Genomic DNA, 17,068 nt, shown 5'->3' on the forward strand with positions numbered 1-17,068 from the left:
ACCAAACTGATCACCCTTTTTTTCCAAGAAACAATTAACATATGCTATGTCAAATATCACTTGCAACAGCTGTTTATGAGGGCATAACTTAAACACTCTTAAGTCTTGAAAATGTTAATTGACATGCTGTTTTTCAGGGATTTAATTTAGTGTCTGGCCATGGCAGATGTGTGGTTGAACTAAGTGTCCCTTGTGTGTAGGGTTCTGGATCTCTAAGTTTGACGGTTAGTATTTTGGTTGCAGGTTTGCCTGACTCTTCTAAATGGTTCCACTGAGCCATACTCCTACCACTCCAGTTCATAATGTAGAATTGCATGATGGACTTCCGTGTAGTTCTGCTCAATGATGGGTTTCTGGTTCTATCAGAAAGGCAGCTAAAGAAAAAAAAACAAGATAAACTCTTGTGACATTAAGTTTGCCAAAGTTTAAACATTTAAAATGTTTCATTCTTAACCTGTCCATCTTTGCGACACTAACCTCTTCCTTAAACTGTTGACCTGAGAACAAAAACAAGCCACTAGATCAGGTAGGCTAGGTTCTTTGATTCTTCCAATTCTGGTTAATTTCCTTAATGAATTTCTAGTTGGAGATGTATACTACCTGCTTGTTTCATGATCTTGTTGGTCACTTTCCATCCTGCAGGAGGTGATAATACTCGCCTGCCAAATAGAATCCACTATAAACTGTCTTTCTACGCAAAACAGCTTGAATACTTGCCTTCGTTCGGCTTGTTGCTGTCAATCATACATTGATTTTTAATCACATTGCATTGATGGTAAATGCTATAAATTACTTTATGCGGTTTATGAGAGCACGTGTGTCAGGACTGGGTTGTAAAATAACTACAAATATCAGCAATGTTAGGCTGCAACATTGGTGTTCAATGGTGTAATTTAGTTTAAACGAATATTCCCGATTCAAAACAAGTTAAGTGCAATCGATTTTAAAAACAACAACAACAAAAAAAAATAAAAAAAATAGCAAAAATCGAGGTTACAGTGAGGCACTTACAATAGAAGTGAATAGGGCCAAAATATTTTTAAGGGTTTAAAGGCAGAAATGTGAAGTTTATAATTTGATAAAAGCACTACTTCTGTTAAAACTCATGTATTATTTGTGCGGTAAAGCGGTTTCAATCTTAATTTTTAGTCACTTTAAGGTTCATTGATGATACATCGTCATGGCAACGAAGTTGTAAAATTGGCAATAACTACAGAACAGGTTAGTAAGTTTATCACACTACAATCATGTAAGCGTGCATATCGTTTACGTCCTGTGGCTTTACTTTTGACAAGTTTTTGGTCGCTTTTGTGAATTGTCATTTTGTAATAAGTGTAGATGTTTTTGGATGCCAAACTTTTCTGTCTAAAAACGGCACAGATGGCAAATAACTGACCACATATTGGCGATATTCAGGATCTTGTGTGAAGGGGTTCAAGTAAAGAGTTGAGACAGAAAAAGCAATTACCTCTACTAATTACATCTACAGTGTAATTAGATTAGTGTACTTTGTATAATTACTCTGTCTGAAAAGTTATTACATTATGTATTACTAATTATGTTATTAAACCCTCATCCTCGACCAGATGAAAAATACAAGGATATACATGAAATTGTTCTTTTAACATTAGACGTTATATTTTGATTTTAAATTCACTATTGTTTTATATAGAATTGTACAGTAATATAAAATTAAATGTAATTAAACTACTGAATGTTTTTTATTTTTATGAAAAAGTAATGTAATTACAGTTATTAATTACTTAGTAATGCATTACACCCAACACTGTTTATCACACACTTTTGCAAAGGGTCTTTATTTTTCTCCCACAAGGAAAAAAATATTAGTCATGCCAAAATAGCAATGGTGGAAACCTAAAGTCACTATAACTAGACAAATGCAGACTACCTCACACCTACCTCCATTTCTTACGACACAGGGCGGTTGCTAATAGAAACACTTCACTCTTGTTTGATGACCAATCATAGTTAAGCAGTCAGGGGAAGCGCGCGCTCTTAGAATCTCTCTCTGCATGTGGGTAACGCGCAAATCAACCAACACAGGGACTGACGACAAGCCGTGACAATATATTTTTTACTCAAACCTTTAGAAGTCCTAAAAGCCTACTTACAATAGATGGTTCTGCTTGGCTTTTCTAGTCCACCAGGGGGCAGACGTTCCCCTAAATGTTGTGTATCTTCAATGAATAGTTAACCCAAAATTCTTAATCTGTTTTAAGTAATATTCCGGGTTCAAAACAAGTGAAACTCAATCGACATAATTTGTGACATGATGTTGATTACAACAAAATTTATTTAGACTCGTCCCTCCTTTTCTTTAAAAAAAAAAAAGAAGCAAACATCGAGGTTACATTGAGGCACTTACAATGGAAATGAATGGGGCCATTTTTTTGGACAGTTTAAAGATAGAAATGTGAATAATTTTATAAAAGTACTTGCATCTGTTAAAATGCATGTATTATTTGAGCTGTAAAGTTTTTTTTTAAATCATTTCTACTGTCATTTTAGGGGTTGTTGGCATTGCATCATCATGGCAACGAAGTTGTAAAATTGGTTCTAACATTACACAGAAAAGGTAATTTTATCACACTAAAATCATGTTAACGTGTATATTGTTTGTCTTGTGGCTTTACTTTTAAAACAGTGAATAACGTTTCATTGTTGATGGGTTTTTGAGCGTGGGGTGGGGGGGGGAAATCACCAAACTGGTTTGCGCTACCTTCTCCCACCCCCTCGGACTGTCAAGGGCCCCTGGGCACTGGCCCCATATGTCCAGTCGGTAATCCATCCCTGTATTTGATGATAGATGCAATTCTAGACTAGTAAAACAGTACGTTATTTTTATGCATGTGAGTAGTATGAATTTCAGACATACTTCAGCTGGGGAGGTGGGTATTGACCCGTAACCTGAATCTATGAGGTAAAAACAATAACTTTGAAAATAATCTACTCTGGTTTTGTTAAACAAGCACAATTTAAGCACAAGGAAAAACATTCTTGGTATATACAATATATCACTTAGTTGAAAAGAGTCCTCCAACTCGTGGTTCATATCCGTTCTTTTTAATCCAGTGTTCTGAGCGTGACGTTGTCTCCTGTCCAGAGGGATTATGGAATAGAAAAGTGTCCAGTTGATCCTCACTTCAGAATCTCACTGGAAATATAGGTCATCCAGGTATTTCACGCTTACTGTTTTATGAATACTGAGGATTCGGACATACTATTCCATTGGCATACTGTTTTTGACATTGAAGGGTATATCGTAAGGATATTTGGATGTAGCAACAGTCAAAATGAGCCAATCAATTGTGACAAAAATCTGTTTGGGTGTCATACATTTGCCCATCATTCAAGAATGAATCCCTGTCATCAACCATTCAATCAACTCAATCAAACCTGGCAGCTTTTCCCAAAATAATTGTTTTTCATCCTCATTTACAAATGGCAAAAGTGTTAAAACAAGTCAGACACTTTAATTGTTCCAAACAGTCAGAATGAGTAATTAACCCCAACAACTCTAAGTTAAAGGATCTCTGTCTTTTTTCACAATGAGAACATTGTACTCTTTAATAATAAAAAAAATCATACACATGTACAGTATAACTGCACAAATATCCCTAAGTGAATTAGGAGCTCTCAGGGGGTCCAGTAAACCATTCATTTTCATCCCAGATGTTTTTTCACTGGGAGTGGTTAATTTAGGGGAGAAACTGCGCTTGTTTAGAAATTCACCTGAGCTTTGGCCAGCGCTGGAGGCGGGAGCATGCATATATAACCCAAGATATGATAGTGACTGAGGGAGTCATTCAGATACAAGGCGCATCTCTCTTCTTGTTATCGGGGAACCGTCTGTGGGTTATTTAAATATGTATATAAACGCACCCGAATCGTGCAATTTTATGTTTTTATTTTGCTTTTTAATAAAGAGTGGTCTGACTTTGAAGAACGATGCCACGGAGATTTTCTACACTCATGTGGTCAGTCCCGTTCCGGATGCTCAGAGCAACGCGTCTCTGAATCGCGCGCGCACCGGCAGCAGAGGGTTCCCAGCACAGGAGAGAGGCGGTGAGTTCACGCGCAAACTTAACGACGCTAATTAATGTTATTAAATTATAATGCATTTTTAAATAGTTAAAAGAGATTTATTTTGACATTCTGGAGTTAAGTTTAATCCCTTAAAAAATTGCGTTGCCTTGAGAAGATTTTCACAAGTCTGCCATAGAAAGCAAATTTTCCACAAAACATTGAATAACATATATATTTTTTCTCCCATTAATAATTTTAACTTAACTAAAACAAACAAAAACTTTAAAAAATTAAGACAAAGGTTTTCAATCATTAGCTACACTCCAACTCACACACTCAGGGTACCAAGGGTCCTCCAATATATAAAGAAAATATTTTCTTCAGTAAACCGTGATAACTTTTATTAATAGTGTAAACTAACAAAACAATATTGCAAAATACGTATCAATAGTTAATGGTGATTCAAAAGTTTTAAATGTCTTGAATATAGGTTTATATATCTATCCATGCAGCCCCTGCACTATTTATATGGCCCCCAGGGGGCCTTGGTTGAAAAACGTTGGCTTAAAAGATAGTTCACCCCAAAATTGGAATTCTGTCATCTTTTACTCTACCTTATGTTGTTCTATACCCATACAATCTTATTTCCTCTGTAGAGCACAAAAGAGATGTTAGGCAGAATGTTCAGTCTCAGTCACCATTCACTTTTATTGTATGGAAAAAATAAATAAAATAATAGATGCCATGAAAGTGAATGATGACTAAGGCTATCAGTATTTCACATTCTGCCAGAAGAAAGAATGAAAGTCATACAGGTTTGTAAGAACAAGAGGGAGAGTAAATGATTATAGAATTTTCAGATGAATTTTGGATGGACTGTCCCTTTAAGAGTAGCTTTGCTCTAACATTGTCCATTAGTAGAAGGGTTGTGAATTTATGTGAATTTATGTGACATATTGAGATGGCATAATGATATGAATGACACACTCTCTTGGCTCACAAACTTACCGGGCAGTGGAGATAAAAGAGAGCTGAGCACAATGCCCGCTGAGTGAATCCCGTCAGACTGGGAGAGTGTAGGTGCAGCTCAGTTATTCAGGAAGTGTCCTATGGGAGCCCTGTTTGTTTTGAAATGCCTTAACTTGAAGTGTGGAGGTAGAAAATGGCCCTCCACTCCTCATTCATCACCTCCTGTCATGGAGAGGGGGGCACATTGTAACTGAGGTGTGCTTTTGCTCTGTGAATGGATTTTGACTTGGGTTACGCTGACAGGAGATATTGCTTCCAGGCAGAACAATGCTGACAGTATTGCCAGCAGCAATGGCTTATCAAACAATAAGAGACTATTTGTCATCAGTCATCTGTACCCTAAACCATTTCCTCCCAGTTCAGAGAAGGGCCGTTATAGGTGGGGTCTTGAAATACACCAAACAAAGCACATATTCTATACTGCTGTTGTTTAAGTATGATGAGGTAAAAGTGAAAGACCATTAAGGTATATATATGTATATATCAGCACAACACCAAGGTGTATTCTTAAAGTTTTTCTCCTAAAACCTTGAAAATATTACAGTTCTCAATTGACCCATCCCTAACTGAGCATTTTTAAAGCACTTTAGCACATCCTGCTGATGCATTCTCTTGGCAGGGGTTCCATACCTTTTGAACAATGAATTTCAGTGACTTTGTTCAAAGAACACAGTTTGAGATGGCTAATGATTTAAATAATAACAATTATATATAGATTAAACTCACAAAGGACAATTTCTAGCTGTTGAAATATTTTAGATCTGAGCTGTAGAACTAGAAAAATTTATTTACTATAGAAATTCCACAACTTTTCCAAGCCTGAACTTCAATGTGTGAACCATGATTGTTTTTAAATTATTTCCAAACTTAGCAAAGATATCAATCCAAGCATTGCAAAATCTATCAGATATAAATTTGTATTATTATTTTTGATTGAAAATCTTCTAAAGTTTCTTTCACTTTCTGTTATAGAACGTGTTCCTGTGGGCTGCAGGGAACTGCGTTCAACAAAGTACATCTCAGATGGACAGTGCACCAGCATAAACCCTGTTAAAGAACTGGTGTGCACAGGACAGTGCCTTTCAGCGCAGATGCTGCCCAACTGGATCGGTGGATATGGTAGAAAGTTCTGGAACCGGCAAAACAGTCAGGAATGGCGCTGCATGAATGACAAGACCCGTACCCAACGGATTCAGCTCCAATGTCAGGATGGTAGCACTAGGACCTACAAGATCACTGTAGTGACCTCCTGCAAATGCAAAAGATACACACGGCAACACAACAAATCGGAAAACAAGTCTGATGGATACACTCAAACCCAGATGCCTCACAAACCCAAAAGGCAAGTGAAGCATCGGAACGGCAAACTCAATGAGAACTGGCATGAGTCACTGGTCTATAACTGACCAAAGCACTTGATTTTCCCATCTAAATGAACTAAATATGAGAGCTTGTGGGGTCTACTCATTGGAGCAAATGTGCTGCATTTGAGAACGAGTGCAGGGCTCTGACTTCACTGTGAGACAGAAGTTATTTGCAGTCATTGGAAGGAAAAAACAAATGTCATTACCAACAAATTCACAATGAATCCCATACGAGACCCTGAGCCAAAGATACTGTATGTCCATACGAATGCCAAAAAAAGACTGACACTGACCATTGCTCATGATCTGCAACAACTGCATATTGTTTTGCAAAATGAATGGAAATTGACCTGCGATTTGTATTGTATTTGTCGTCAATGCCTGATATGTGTAGAATAACAAAATTGCATAAATGTACTTAACTTGCAGTAGTGTAGGTCTATGCTATATATAACAATAACTGACAATAACTGCATCTCTCAAACCTGAGAAATGCATAGCTATTTGTAAATCAAGTATCTGTAAATACACACACTGTCATTTGTGTAATTATTTGTTTTGCAGGACCTTTCTGTGTTATAAAATGTAATATTTTTTTGTACAAGTTGATGTTATATATTTTTAAATCATGTATTTTCAGTTTGTCCAAGCATTATTCAGACAAGATATTGCACTAAAGTGACAATGTTGATATTGGCTGTTACAGTATGGTGTAAAAACATTAAAATTATAATCTCAATGTGTCTCAGTATACAATGATAAGGTGATGCATTGTGACCTCTATCTAGTAATTACAATGTATATTAATGGACTTATTATGGTTCATTAATAAAATACATGAACATGCTTAAACGTTTTTGTTAATTCTATCTATATATCCATCCATCTATCTAACCAGGTGGCAAAATCCCTTCAATGTTTTTTGGAAAATATGTTCAAATTAATTATTAAAATCCTTACTTATTAGGCTATATGTGAATAATTTGTGCATTTCTGTGGATCCGTTATAACCACACGTGCTAATGTGCATATAAAAAGAAAGGGTGGAGGTCACTTCAGATATCTAACAGGTATTTAAAAAGAATATATATATATATATATATATATATATATATATATATATATATATATATATATACATAAATAAATTGAGATAAAAGAGAAAGAGAACTAGTAATAATGTACACTGACATCCGCTGTCACCACACTGTCAGAATTATTAAAAATAAAAAGTATGTGTATATTATAAACAGGGTTATTAAAATATCACACAATTTTCGGTTTTGACTCGGCAGATTATTTATACATGCATTGAGAACACATGTTGTAGTGTCATTATTAGCTTGTTGGCAACCTTTGTCAGTCTGCCGGTGGACAGCATGACAGAGTAACTGCGGATGAACCGCAACATTATTCCGGCGAAATACTGCTCAAATCGCGCCGATGACAATGCATAATCAAGCTACGAGGTTTTTCCGATGAATAGGGTTGGTACATGTGAGGAAGACATTAAAATCTTTCAGAAATGCAAGAAGAGAGCGGTTCTTCGTCATACAGGCCTCTCGAGCCCGGCTGTCTATTCGCAGGTGCCGCAGAGCGAAGAGATGACCGGCCCGGGCACACCGCGGTCGATTTCCCGGTAGCTGTAGTGCTGCCAGCCGGTGGCTCCGGGGAGAGAATGGGACTGCCCACACCAAAACAATTCTGCACGATTCTCGACAGACCGCTGATAAGCTACACGATTCAAGCCTTCGAGAGGTGAGACTTCCTCTGATCGTTACATTTAAATTATTTTATTCACCAAATACATGACTTTGTTTGTTATTGCTAGATGATTTAGAGGAAGAACAGCACAGCAATAAATCATTATGCCTGTCACAATTATGTCCATTAGTTCCCCCCTTGGACAGGCAGAAGTCCAAGGACACCTACTGCTTGTAGACATTGGCTCGTGCATGCTGCGTTTTGCAATCCTTATTAAGAACATCTGCAGATGCTGCGAGATTTGGAAAGTGCTTAAAGCACTTGATATAATTGATACATTGTACAATAAAACAAACGCTAGCTTCTAATATCATATTTTAAAAGCTGTTCACTTTTTTCCAGTAACAAAAGCATGCATTTAAAGCTGTGGTAAGTAATATGCTTCCTAAAAAAAACTGAATCTGACCTGTGCCTGCGTGTATTAGCCAATCAGAAATGTTGGAGGCAGCTGTCTGCCAATGGCGTGAGTTTGGGGCGGGGTTATCGGTTAGTTTGACCAATGGACCCTTTTCACAGACCTTTACATAACCTAAATGTAGCACACTTTTTATATTTTCAATTGTAAAAAATATTTAGTGTAAATGTATAACATTGTAATTTTTATTATGTATTATATATAATATATATTATATATTATATTTATTATTTTAGATATCCATATCTGAGATGAGGCTTCTTACACCAGTGTTTCCCAACCACTGTGCGGAAAATTATAAAATTCCACAAAATAAATAAATGCATGAAAAAAACAATAATTTCAGGGAACCAAACTCCTCACCTTTTGTAGAAATTTGCCATTTGGAAACCTTAATCGGTCACTTTTGTGATTGTGTAGCGTAATGATTAATGTGCAAAAGTGACTGATATTTATACGTGTTAAGGGTCTTTCTCGTGACTCGCGTCAGTGCTGCAGAATACATTGAAGTCTATGAAGTGACTTTACACCAAAGTGTTTTTCACACAGGTTTTTTGCTTCACCAGTAATGTCTGTGAGAGTACTAAGCAACAAATATTTGAAAACTGTCCAAATTTGTGGAGATATTGAATGTCTCATAATTTCTTTTAATTAAATATTACCTTTATCGTTTAAGAATATCAGAGACCCCAGTTATTGAACTAATTTAAATTCACCAAGAAAACACTTAGACCTAAACATAAACAAGTCCTTTTATTACTTTCTGCTATCAATGCAACTGCAAGCTTTTCTCTCTCTTCCAAATACATGTTTTCAATGTTTATTGTGAAAACCTCCCGCTTTTTACATGGCAAACTCATAAAATCAAATTCTATGCATAAGTTTCCCTTGATTCGTTTGAATAGGCACAGGTGAGTTTATGTCGATGCGGACCAGGAGGAAGATTTGACTTGTTGATAGAGTTCTGTTCAGTTCATTCTTTAAGTTTTTTGTTCATATTTGAATCATATTTGTTTTTTTTGTAATATTGCGTTGTTCATATGCTGTGTTTTAGTGGCCTCCCCTGTCACTGCGTGGAAAAAACATTCATCTGCTTCGTGTGGTGTCTCTATTGTTCATCTGTTCTCTTCATTAATAAATAAATGCATAATCTGCTATAAGTTCATGATTAATGTGAATGAAAATAAAAGCTATTAAATGTCTTATTATCATTAAATATGAAAATTAAAAATGATGGGTAATAATAGATTATGACAGAATTTTTACAACCCTGCCCGTCCAAATTACGGACAATGAAGGTCTAATTTTTGAGAAATATTTGCATAGCCGAATTTTAAACATTACAAGTAAACACACTACGGACAGAAAACATGGACAAGTTCTTGAAAAGGAAAAATATTGACAATGGTTTTCCTATGTTGGATAGTGGTGTGCCATAGAAGTTTTTAGTTGTAAAAAGCGTGCTGTGGCAGAAAAAAGGTTGGGAATCACTGTCTTACACAAATGATGAGGGAGTGACAGAAATTTTGGCTTATTTCTTTCTTCTTACTGCTGTTATTTAGTCCTGTATATTTTTATCTTCTTTTGCAGAGCTGTGAAAGGGTAATCATTGATTTATTTTTTACATTATATTAATGACATAAAATGTAATAAATTACATTAGCTGTGGTCCCCAATATGTCTTTTTCACACTCCGGGTTTTTGAATGCAGAAGTAAACATTTGCAGAGTAAACTTCGACAGTGGTGAAGATCACAGCAAATATTATTTTCACTTACCCATTTGCTCCAAGACCAAAAGAACAAAAAAAAAAAAAAACACTACTATGTTTGAATGACTTTCCAGAAGAGGAAAAAAAATAGAGAGAGGTGGATTAAGACAGTAAAATGGGAGAAGATGCCAAATTTACTGTCACTCTCTCGACAGCTGTAATCGAAACCCCCTCGCAGCTGTGGTAATCCTTTTTTTAAAACGAATTCCAGTGTAATTTAACAATAAGCATAATGTTATCAATTTAAAAAGTGTATAACTTAAAAAAAACGTGAGATTTACACTGCTAAATAATGCAGAAACGTGTCATCGCAGTCTGTGAAAAAGGTCTATTTTAAGTTTAACCAACTATGACAACTTCCGCTTTGTGAACGCGGACATCGTAGAATGGTCAATGGAAGGCTAAACTGTGCTCTTTTGACTCATGACCTAGAAATCGCATAGCAAAAACACTGTTGTTTTTACACACACACACACACACACACACACACACACACACAAATGTTGTGTTTCCATGTTTTTTGGGGACTTTCCATAGACATAATGGTTTTTATACTGTACAAACTTTATATTCTATCCCCTAAACCTAACCCTCACAGAAAACTTTCTGCATTTTTACCTTTTCAAAAAACATAATTTAGTGTGATTTATAAGCTGTTTTCCTCATGGGGACCGACAAAATGTCCCCACAAGGTCAAAAATTTTGGGTTTTACTATCCTTATGGGGACATTTGGTCCCCACAAAGTGATAAATACACGCTCACACACACACACACACACACACAGACACACACACTCTGACATCCATACCAACACACCCACACAATTTTAGCAGCATCATTTATTCAATTGGACTGCAGTGCTCTATAATATAGCAAAATGAAAAAAGCATGTATTTGCTCCATAGGCAAAGCATGAAAAAAAAAAAAAAAAAAGAAAGAATGGCGCCATCTGGTGGAAAATATTATACATTTTGAAGCCAGGGCACCAGAACAAAAGCAGAATATCATAGAATTCATTTTTATGCTTTAATGGCACTGGAAACAAATATAGCAGTTTAATGGGTTTCAATTGGGAAATTATTGTCCTGAAGTTCCTGAGTGTAACTATTTTGTGAACACTGTGTATTATAGATGTATTTTAGGAACTGAGGTTTTGATAGGAAATATAAAAATTCCCCCAAAAATACAAACCTTTGGCAATATATATTTATGCCGTTGGCATTAACATAGCCAAAATTATTGAATAAAACTAAAATGAAAAGACAAAAATGTCCCGAAGGGTTAAGACTCGATAAATGAAACCTGTTTTTCCATCTTGTATTTTCTTGACAGATTGTCATGGATTGGAACTATTGTTGTTGTCATTGCTAAGGAGAACCACGACTTGATGCTGAATATTGTCAGAAAATTTAATCACACAAAGGTAAAAGTTGTCCATGGGGGAACCACCAGACACAGGTCCATCTTTAATGGACTTCAGGCCTTCAGTAATACTTCAGATGACTCATTGACTCCCAAACCAAAAGTGGTCATCATCCATGATGCTGTACGGCCGTTTGTGGAAGAAGACCTTCTTCTGAAAATTACCTTGGCCGCTAAAGAGCAAGGGGTTTGTACTACTGTTATTTTCCTTTGTGTTGTGGCTTAATTTTGTTGAGTTTTCAGCTTTTATTTGCTTTGCTAATTTGATTTTGTTTTGCACCCCTCGGCCATGTATGTTTCAAAGTATTGTATGTAGTACAGACAAAATTTGATGATAGAGTAGCACTTTTAAAGGGGTAGTTCACTCAAAAATGAAAATTTGCTTATCATTTACTTACCCTCATGCCATGGACCTAGAGAAATTCTTCTATAAGTCTTTGTTTTTGTTCAGCAGATGAAAGAAAGCCATACACATCTGGCATGGCATGAGGTTGAGTAAATAATGAGAGAATTTGTATTTTTGTGAACTATACCTCTAACCCCACATTTTAAATACTCGTATCTCTTATCTCTGATCAGTCAGTCCTTATGTTTACACTGTGTTTTTAATCAGTGATTGTAATTATCTGGTTTGCTTATTCAAAGCCACAAAAATTAAAAAGAGTCAATTGAAAAATACTGTATGTAAAGCTGTTATGGGTGTCTGTTATACAGAACATTTTATTTTAAAAATGCTCCCCTAAATTTTTGTGGTGATGAATGTTTAATTAATGAGGCGAGGAAAAGTCAGGCTACATAAAGCTGTAGAAGAAGAATTCCTAAAAAAATACATAGAGATATATGTATGTGTGTGATATAGATGCTGTCATTTATACTATGAAAACATTCACATGACCACTGTACCAATCAGAGGATGTTCACTAGGTAGTGTACAGCTGGGCTTCATTAGTTTAACGTTATCTCTTATTATATAGGAATGACAAGCATGTTTTCACAAAAGAAAATTGAATTAAAAACACTTAATAAAGTATAATTTTTCAAAATGATTACTAGTTGCCCCTTACATGCAATGAGGTCATGCGGCGGCAGTATAGCATACTATTATATTAATTTTAAAATTAAAATTAAAATAAAAAGCAGTGTACAGTACTGTGTTAGGATCTGAATCAAATTAGCATTGCTTAGCATAACAGCCTTTCTTTCCTTGGTGCAGCTTTGTGATTGGTTGTACATTGTTTAGTTTAATGTGAACAAGGTTTTGTTTTAATAACTCTATGAATTTTAAGACATAACACAGAACATGAATCCCATACTCCCACCCTTCCAAGGCAAATACATCAAAACACAAATTAGTAACACATTATGCATCGAGAACAGAAGAGCTAAGCAGAAGACACAAACACTTCATTTGTAGTTTTAGTAATTTGCTGCAGGACCAAATCTAGAGGGGGGCTGGGGTGAGCTCTGCCTCCCAAATGATCCCAAATAAATCATATTGTAATAATGAATAAACAGCTATACTGAGAAGAAATGTTTTGAATTGACATATTGTCCACCCTTCTTGTTCTGTTAGGCCTCAGGAGCGATACGTCCTCTGGTGTCTACGGTTATTGCCACCACATCAGAGGGTTACCTGGACCACTCACTGGAGAGAGCAAAATACAGAGCCAGTGAAATGCCTCAAGGATTTCTTTATGACTTCATTTTCCAGGCCTACCAGCGGGTATGAGCAACCTTGACACTGTTTTCTCTATATTGGATTGCACCAAACTCAAATGTTAATGTGCAAAGTTAAATCCCATTACAGTTTTTACTGTCCTCTCTCACTACAAACCTCAAACACACATTGAGGCCCTCTGAAATGGCTTTTATGGTAATTTTGGGGATTTCAAAATGTATGTCTTTACATAAATAATTACTTGCAGTTAGCGCTCAAATCTTGGAGCAGCTTGCCTTTTTTGTTGATTGTTCCTGAAATTTGCAAAAACTTTGCAGGTTCTTCTGATCTAAGGCACAATGGTTATTATTATTATGCCAATGTTAATACATTGTGTGGCAAAAAAAGCAAAATTATAAACCGTAATTATTAAGTCTGAACTGGGATAGCAGACCGTAAAATCAGTTTTATTGCAGTAGTACCTCTCAAGGTCAACCTAAACAATGGCTGCACAGAAATTATGTTAAGTTTCTAATATTGGTGAATGAAAACCCAAGTGTAGTTTACAGCAAGTTGAGAAAAGTTTGTAAAAATATTTTTTTAATGGGCAGATCTTTGTCTGAAGACATGAAATAACACTTTTTGTTTCCCAAAACGTATACAGTATAATAGACTGCTTCATCAGCCAGGCCAATTAAACGGCCAATACTCTGCAATGTTTGGAATTATTGGTATTAATAGCTGATAACCATGCATGTTCAGCCAATTCACAGAAGTTGTAGCTATACTGCTACAGCCCTTATTGTAGCCCTTATGTCAGTTCCAAAATCTACCAACAATAAGTACTGTGTAAAATAAGTTTATTTAATCAAAGTGACACTTTTCACACAGGTGTAAATAACACCTGCCACACAGTGTGGCTGTTTGCACCCCAATAGTCTATTGGAAACATAGAAATCTAAGAAAAACCTCATTGTTGTGAGTGTTGCTTCAGTGGCGTGGGGCGAAATGCTGGTGAAACTGTGCCTTTTTGACCCGGGTTTGATTCTGAGTTTGTTGCTGTCCATTCTCTCATTCTGTTTCCCTCATTCTCTTTCCTCTCTTAATATTTTCTTTATACTAATTATTATAATACATCAAATGAATATGAAGGTAGTTTTATTATAGTAAAATTGTAGTAACCAATTTTATCTTTTTGGCAAAAACCATAGATTTGATGCAATTAACAATGGTGTTACTACAGTAATATGGTGTTGTTTATATTGTCACATGTTTAATTTTGTAGTTACTTTGATTTTGCTATGAAATACCATTGTGGTACTATGGTTACTGTAAAACCATGGTTAATTTTGTAAAGGAAATTTAGGGTTAGGTTTAGGGGTTAGTGTAGTGTGTCTATGGGACTCTAAATCAACACAATACAAATGCTGCAGAGATGCCCCTATACTGATAGTGTTTAATTAGGGGTGCAAATAGTATCTACCATTATTTGAACCATGAGGTTGGAGTGGAAATTATATTTGCCACTATATGCACTGGGGTGTAAACATCATCTACCTATATTTGCACCATAATCTGCATTATTTTATTGGAATTTTGTGTATGTCTCTTTTGCTATCATTAAATCATTAAAGATTATGAAGTCTTTACAGCAATTAATTCCGCAAAAACAAGGAGATTAATGGTATAGTGGTCGACCGATATGGACTGAATGGTCGATGCCGACACCAATATAGATCATTGTAGCCGACTGCCGATTTAATGCTGTAAAGACTTCATAATCTTTTAATTTGACTAACCCCTTAGATAACAGACAGAAGTGTCCAAATGTAATATATATATATATATATATATATATATATATATATATATATATATATATATATATATATATATATATATATATATAGTCATATAGAGAATAATTTCCTGGGTGCTGAAGTTTGTGCTCCTGGAAAACTTTGATTTCACAGTCTTGCTGTTTTTGGCTCTGTAATATTGAACATTAGCGTCAGTTTTCCAAGTCAGGTTGCAGCTGTTCATCCTCAATTAATTGTAAATAAAGATAAGACCTTGACATTAAGAAATACCTAAGATGAGATGAGTCTTAAGAATGGATAGTATCAAACCCACTCAGGCATTATCTGACACCCCAACTCTTCTGGGGCTTTTCATCTCCAAACCCAACTTTGAATTGTCTACAACGATTTATATACTTCTTGCTTTTTAAACCCAGTATTCTTTAAGACCCTTCCATTGCATGACATAAGGTAGTTCATACTTCTTTTTTAATGTCATATTCAAGGGGTTTGATGCTTTTTACAATAGGGGTTATTTCAGGTGGATGTTTTGAGTAAGTCAGCGTTGCACAGGCAGGTTTGTGGACACAGCCAAAGGCCTTTCTGTGGTAGCCTCCAAATGACTGATACCATTTCAGCATGGTAACCACTGAATCCTTGAGAGCTAGTGCTTTACAAAAGAAAAGACAGCCAACCCTTGAGGGACTGGCTATGCGTTGAAGAAAAGCAAAAAATGGCAAAGGTTAAATGATTGCAAGACTCTGAAAGTTCTCCTTTAATTTGCCTTGAAATTACAGAGCCCTGTAAATTAAGCTCTCCACTCCACCCTGGATGAAATACGGCTGTAGGTATTGCCTTCCTATCATCTCGGGTGGCATGATTTAGACCCTGTAATCCACCCCCTGTCTTAGAGTGATTAGCTTAAAAAAATCTATTCAGTTTTTTCAACATGTTAACAGAATCAGGAGCATTTTTTTAACAAATTTCTCACATGCCCCAATGCTTATTTCTGTAAGAAACAGTACCTTATGACCTAAGCGTTAATCTATCCACAGGTGTTTGAATAAGAGTTGAGTGACGTTTAATACACAGTGAACCTTTAAAAGCTTAATGGGCACTCAATGTGTGCAGATTTGGCTTATATTACCATTTTGAAAAGCCTCCTTATCTCTAGTGCATTTATTTACATTTTGATTTAGCCAATAGTCATTAGTGACTCTGCTCATAGCTATGTAAAAGAATGCATTCATTCAGTATTTACCAAACAAGACTGAACTGGAGAGATTCTTGTTTAATTTTGTCCTGGTTTATCCTTTCAGTGCAGTGAATTTGACTTTGAGTTTGGCACAGAGTGCCTGCACTTGGCTTTGCAATACTGTGGCACAAATGCAAAGCTCATAGAAGGACCACCGACTCTGTGGAAAGTAAGGGACATTAGGTTTGGCTTTTATTTCTGTCATACATATGATTTATGTTATATATAGTGGCCTCAAAAAAGTATTTGGACACTTAACCCACATGTAAAAATGTCTGAATGTCTGTGATTTATATAACAAAATATCAAACCAAGTTGCATTGATTTTAAAGATAGAAAGCACAGACACACAGAGACGTTTGTTAGGTTTCAAATGATATAACCGATATGTTGTTCAAAATTAAGACTGTGTATTTGGTCACTTTTTAGTTGTCAAACATTATCGGAACATGTCTACATATCATCTGTTGTTACTTTACTAGGACAGGGGTTTTCAAACTTTCAAAAAGTTGAAACAAGAAAATGCAGATAGAAAAAAAAATATT

The 17,068-nt window shown here is 35.7% G+C and overlaps 2 protein-coding genes across 4 annotated transcripts in view; both read left to right on the plus strand.

Moving 5' to 3' along the window:
- The first annotated feature begins 3,789 nt into the window (after positions 1-3,789).
- Positions 3,790-7,179, plus strand: sostdc1a (sclerostin domain containing 1a). Its single transcript, XM_052107294.1, has 2 exons — positions 3,790-4,086; positions 6,049-7,179. Exons 1-2 carry the CDS (start codon positions 3,888-3,890, stop codon positions 6,480-6,482), a joined length of 633 nt encoding a protein of 210 aa, XP_051963254.1. The 5' UTR covers positions 3,790-3,887; the 3' UTR covers positions 6,483-7,179.
- A 269-nt stretch (positions 7,180-7,448) lies between these two features.
- The window catches only part of crppa (CDP-L-ribitol pyrophosphorylase A), a 63,013-nt gene continuing 53,393 nt past the window's right edge, over positions 7,449-17,068 (plus strand). For 2 of the 3 annotated variants that reach the window (XM_052107290.1, XM_052107288.1), the window contains exons 1-4: positions 7,802-8,198; positions 11,723-11,999; positions 13,386-13,535; positions 16,588-16,692. In XM_052107290.1, the coding sequence (XP_051963250.1) occupies positions 7,966-8,198; positions 11,723-11,999; positions 13,386-13,535; positions 16,588-16,692 (765 nt within the window). In that variant the 5' untranslated portion in view covers positions 7,802-7,965. Of the gene's footprint in view, positions 7,511-7,801; positions 8,199-11,722; positions 12,000-13,385; positions 13,536-16,587; positions 16,693-17,068 lie in introns of those variants that run through there. The other variant, XM_052107291.1, reaches the window with a different exon arrangement.

Source organism: Xyrauchen texanus, chromosome 36 (assembly GCF_025860055.1).
Source record: "Xyrauchen texanus isolate HMW12.3.18 chromosome 36, RBS_HiC_50CHRs, whole genome shotgun sequence".
Classification (NCBI taxonomy): domain Eukaryota; kingdom Metazoa; phylum Chordata; class Actinopteri; order Cypriniformes; family Catostomidae; genus Xyrauchen; species Xyrauchen texanus.

Coding starts and splice junctions, on each gene's coding strand:
- sostdc1a (XM_052107294.1), top strand. CDS start 3,888: ATGTATATAAACGCACCCGAATCGTGCAATTTTATGTTTTTATTTTGC. Junction 4,087..6,048: donor CCCAGCACAGGAGAGAGGCG/GTGAGTTCACGC, acceptor TTTCTGTTATAG/AACGTGTTCCTGTGGGCTGC.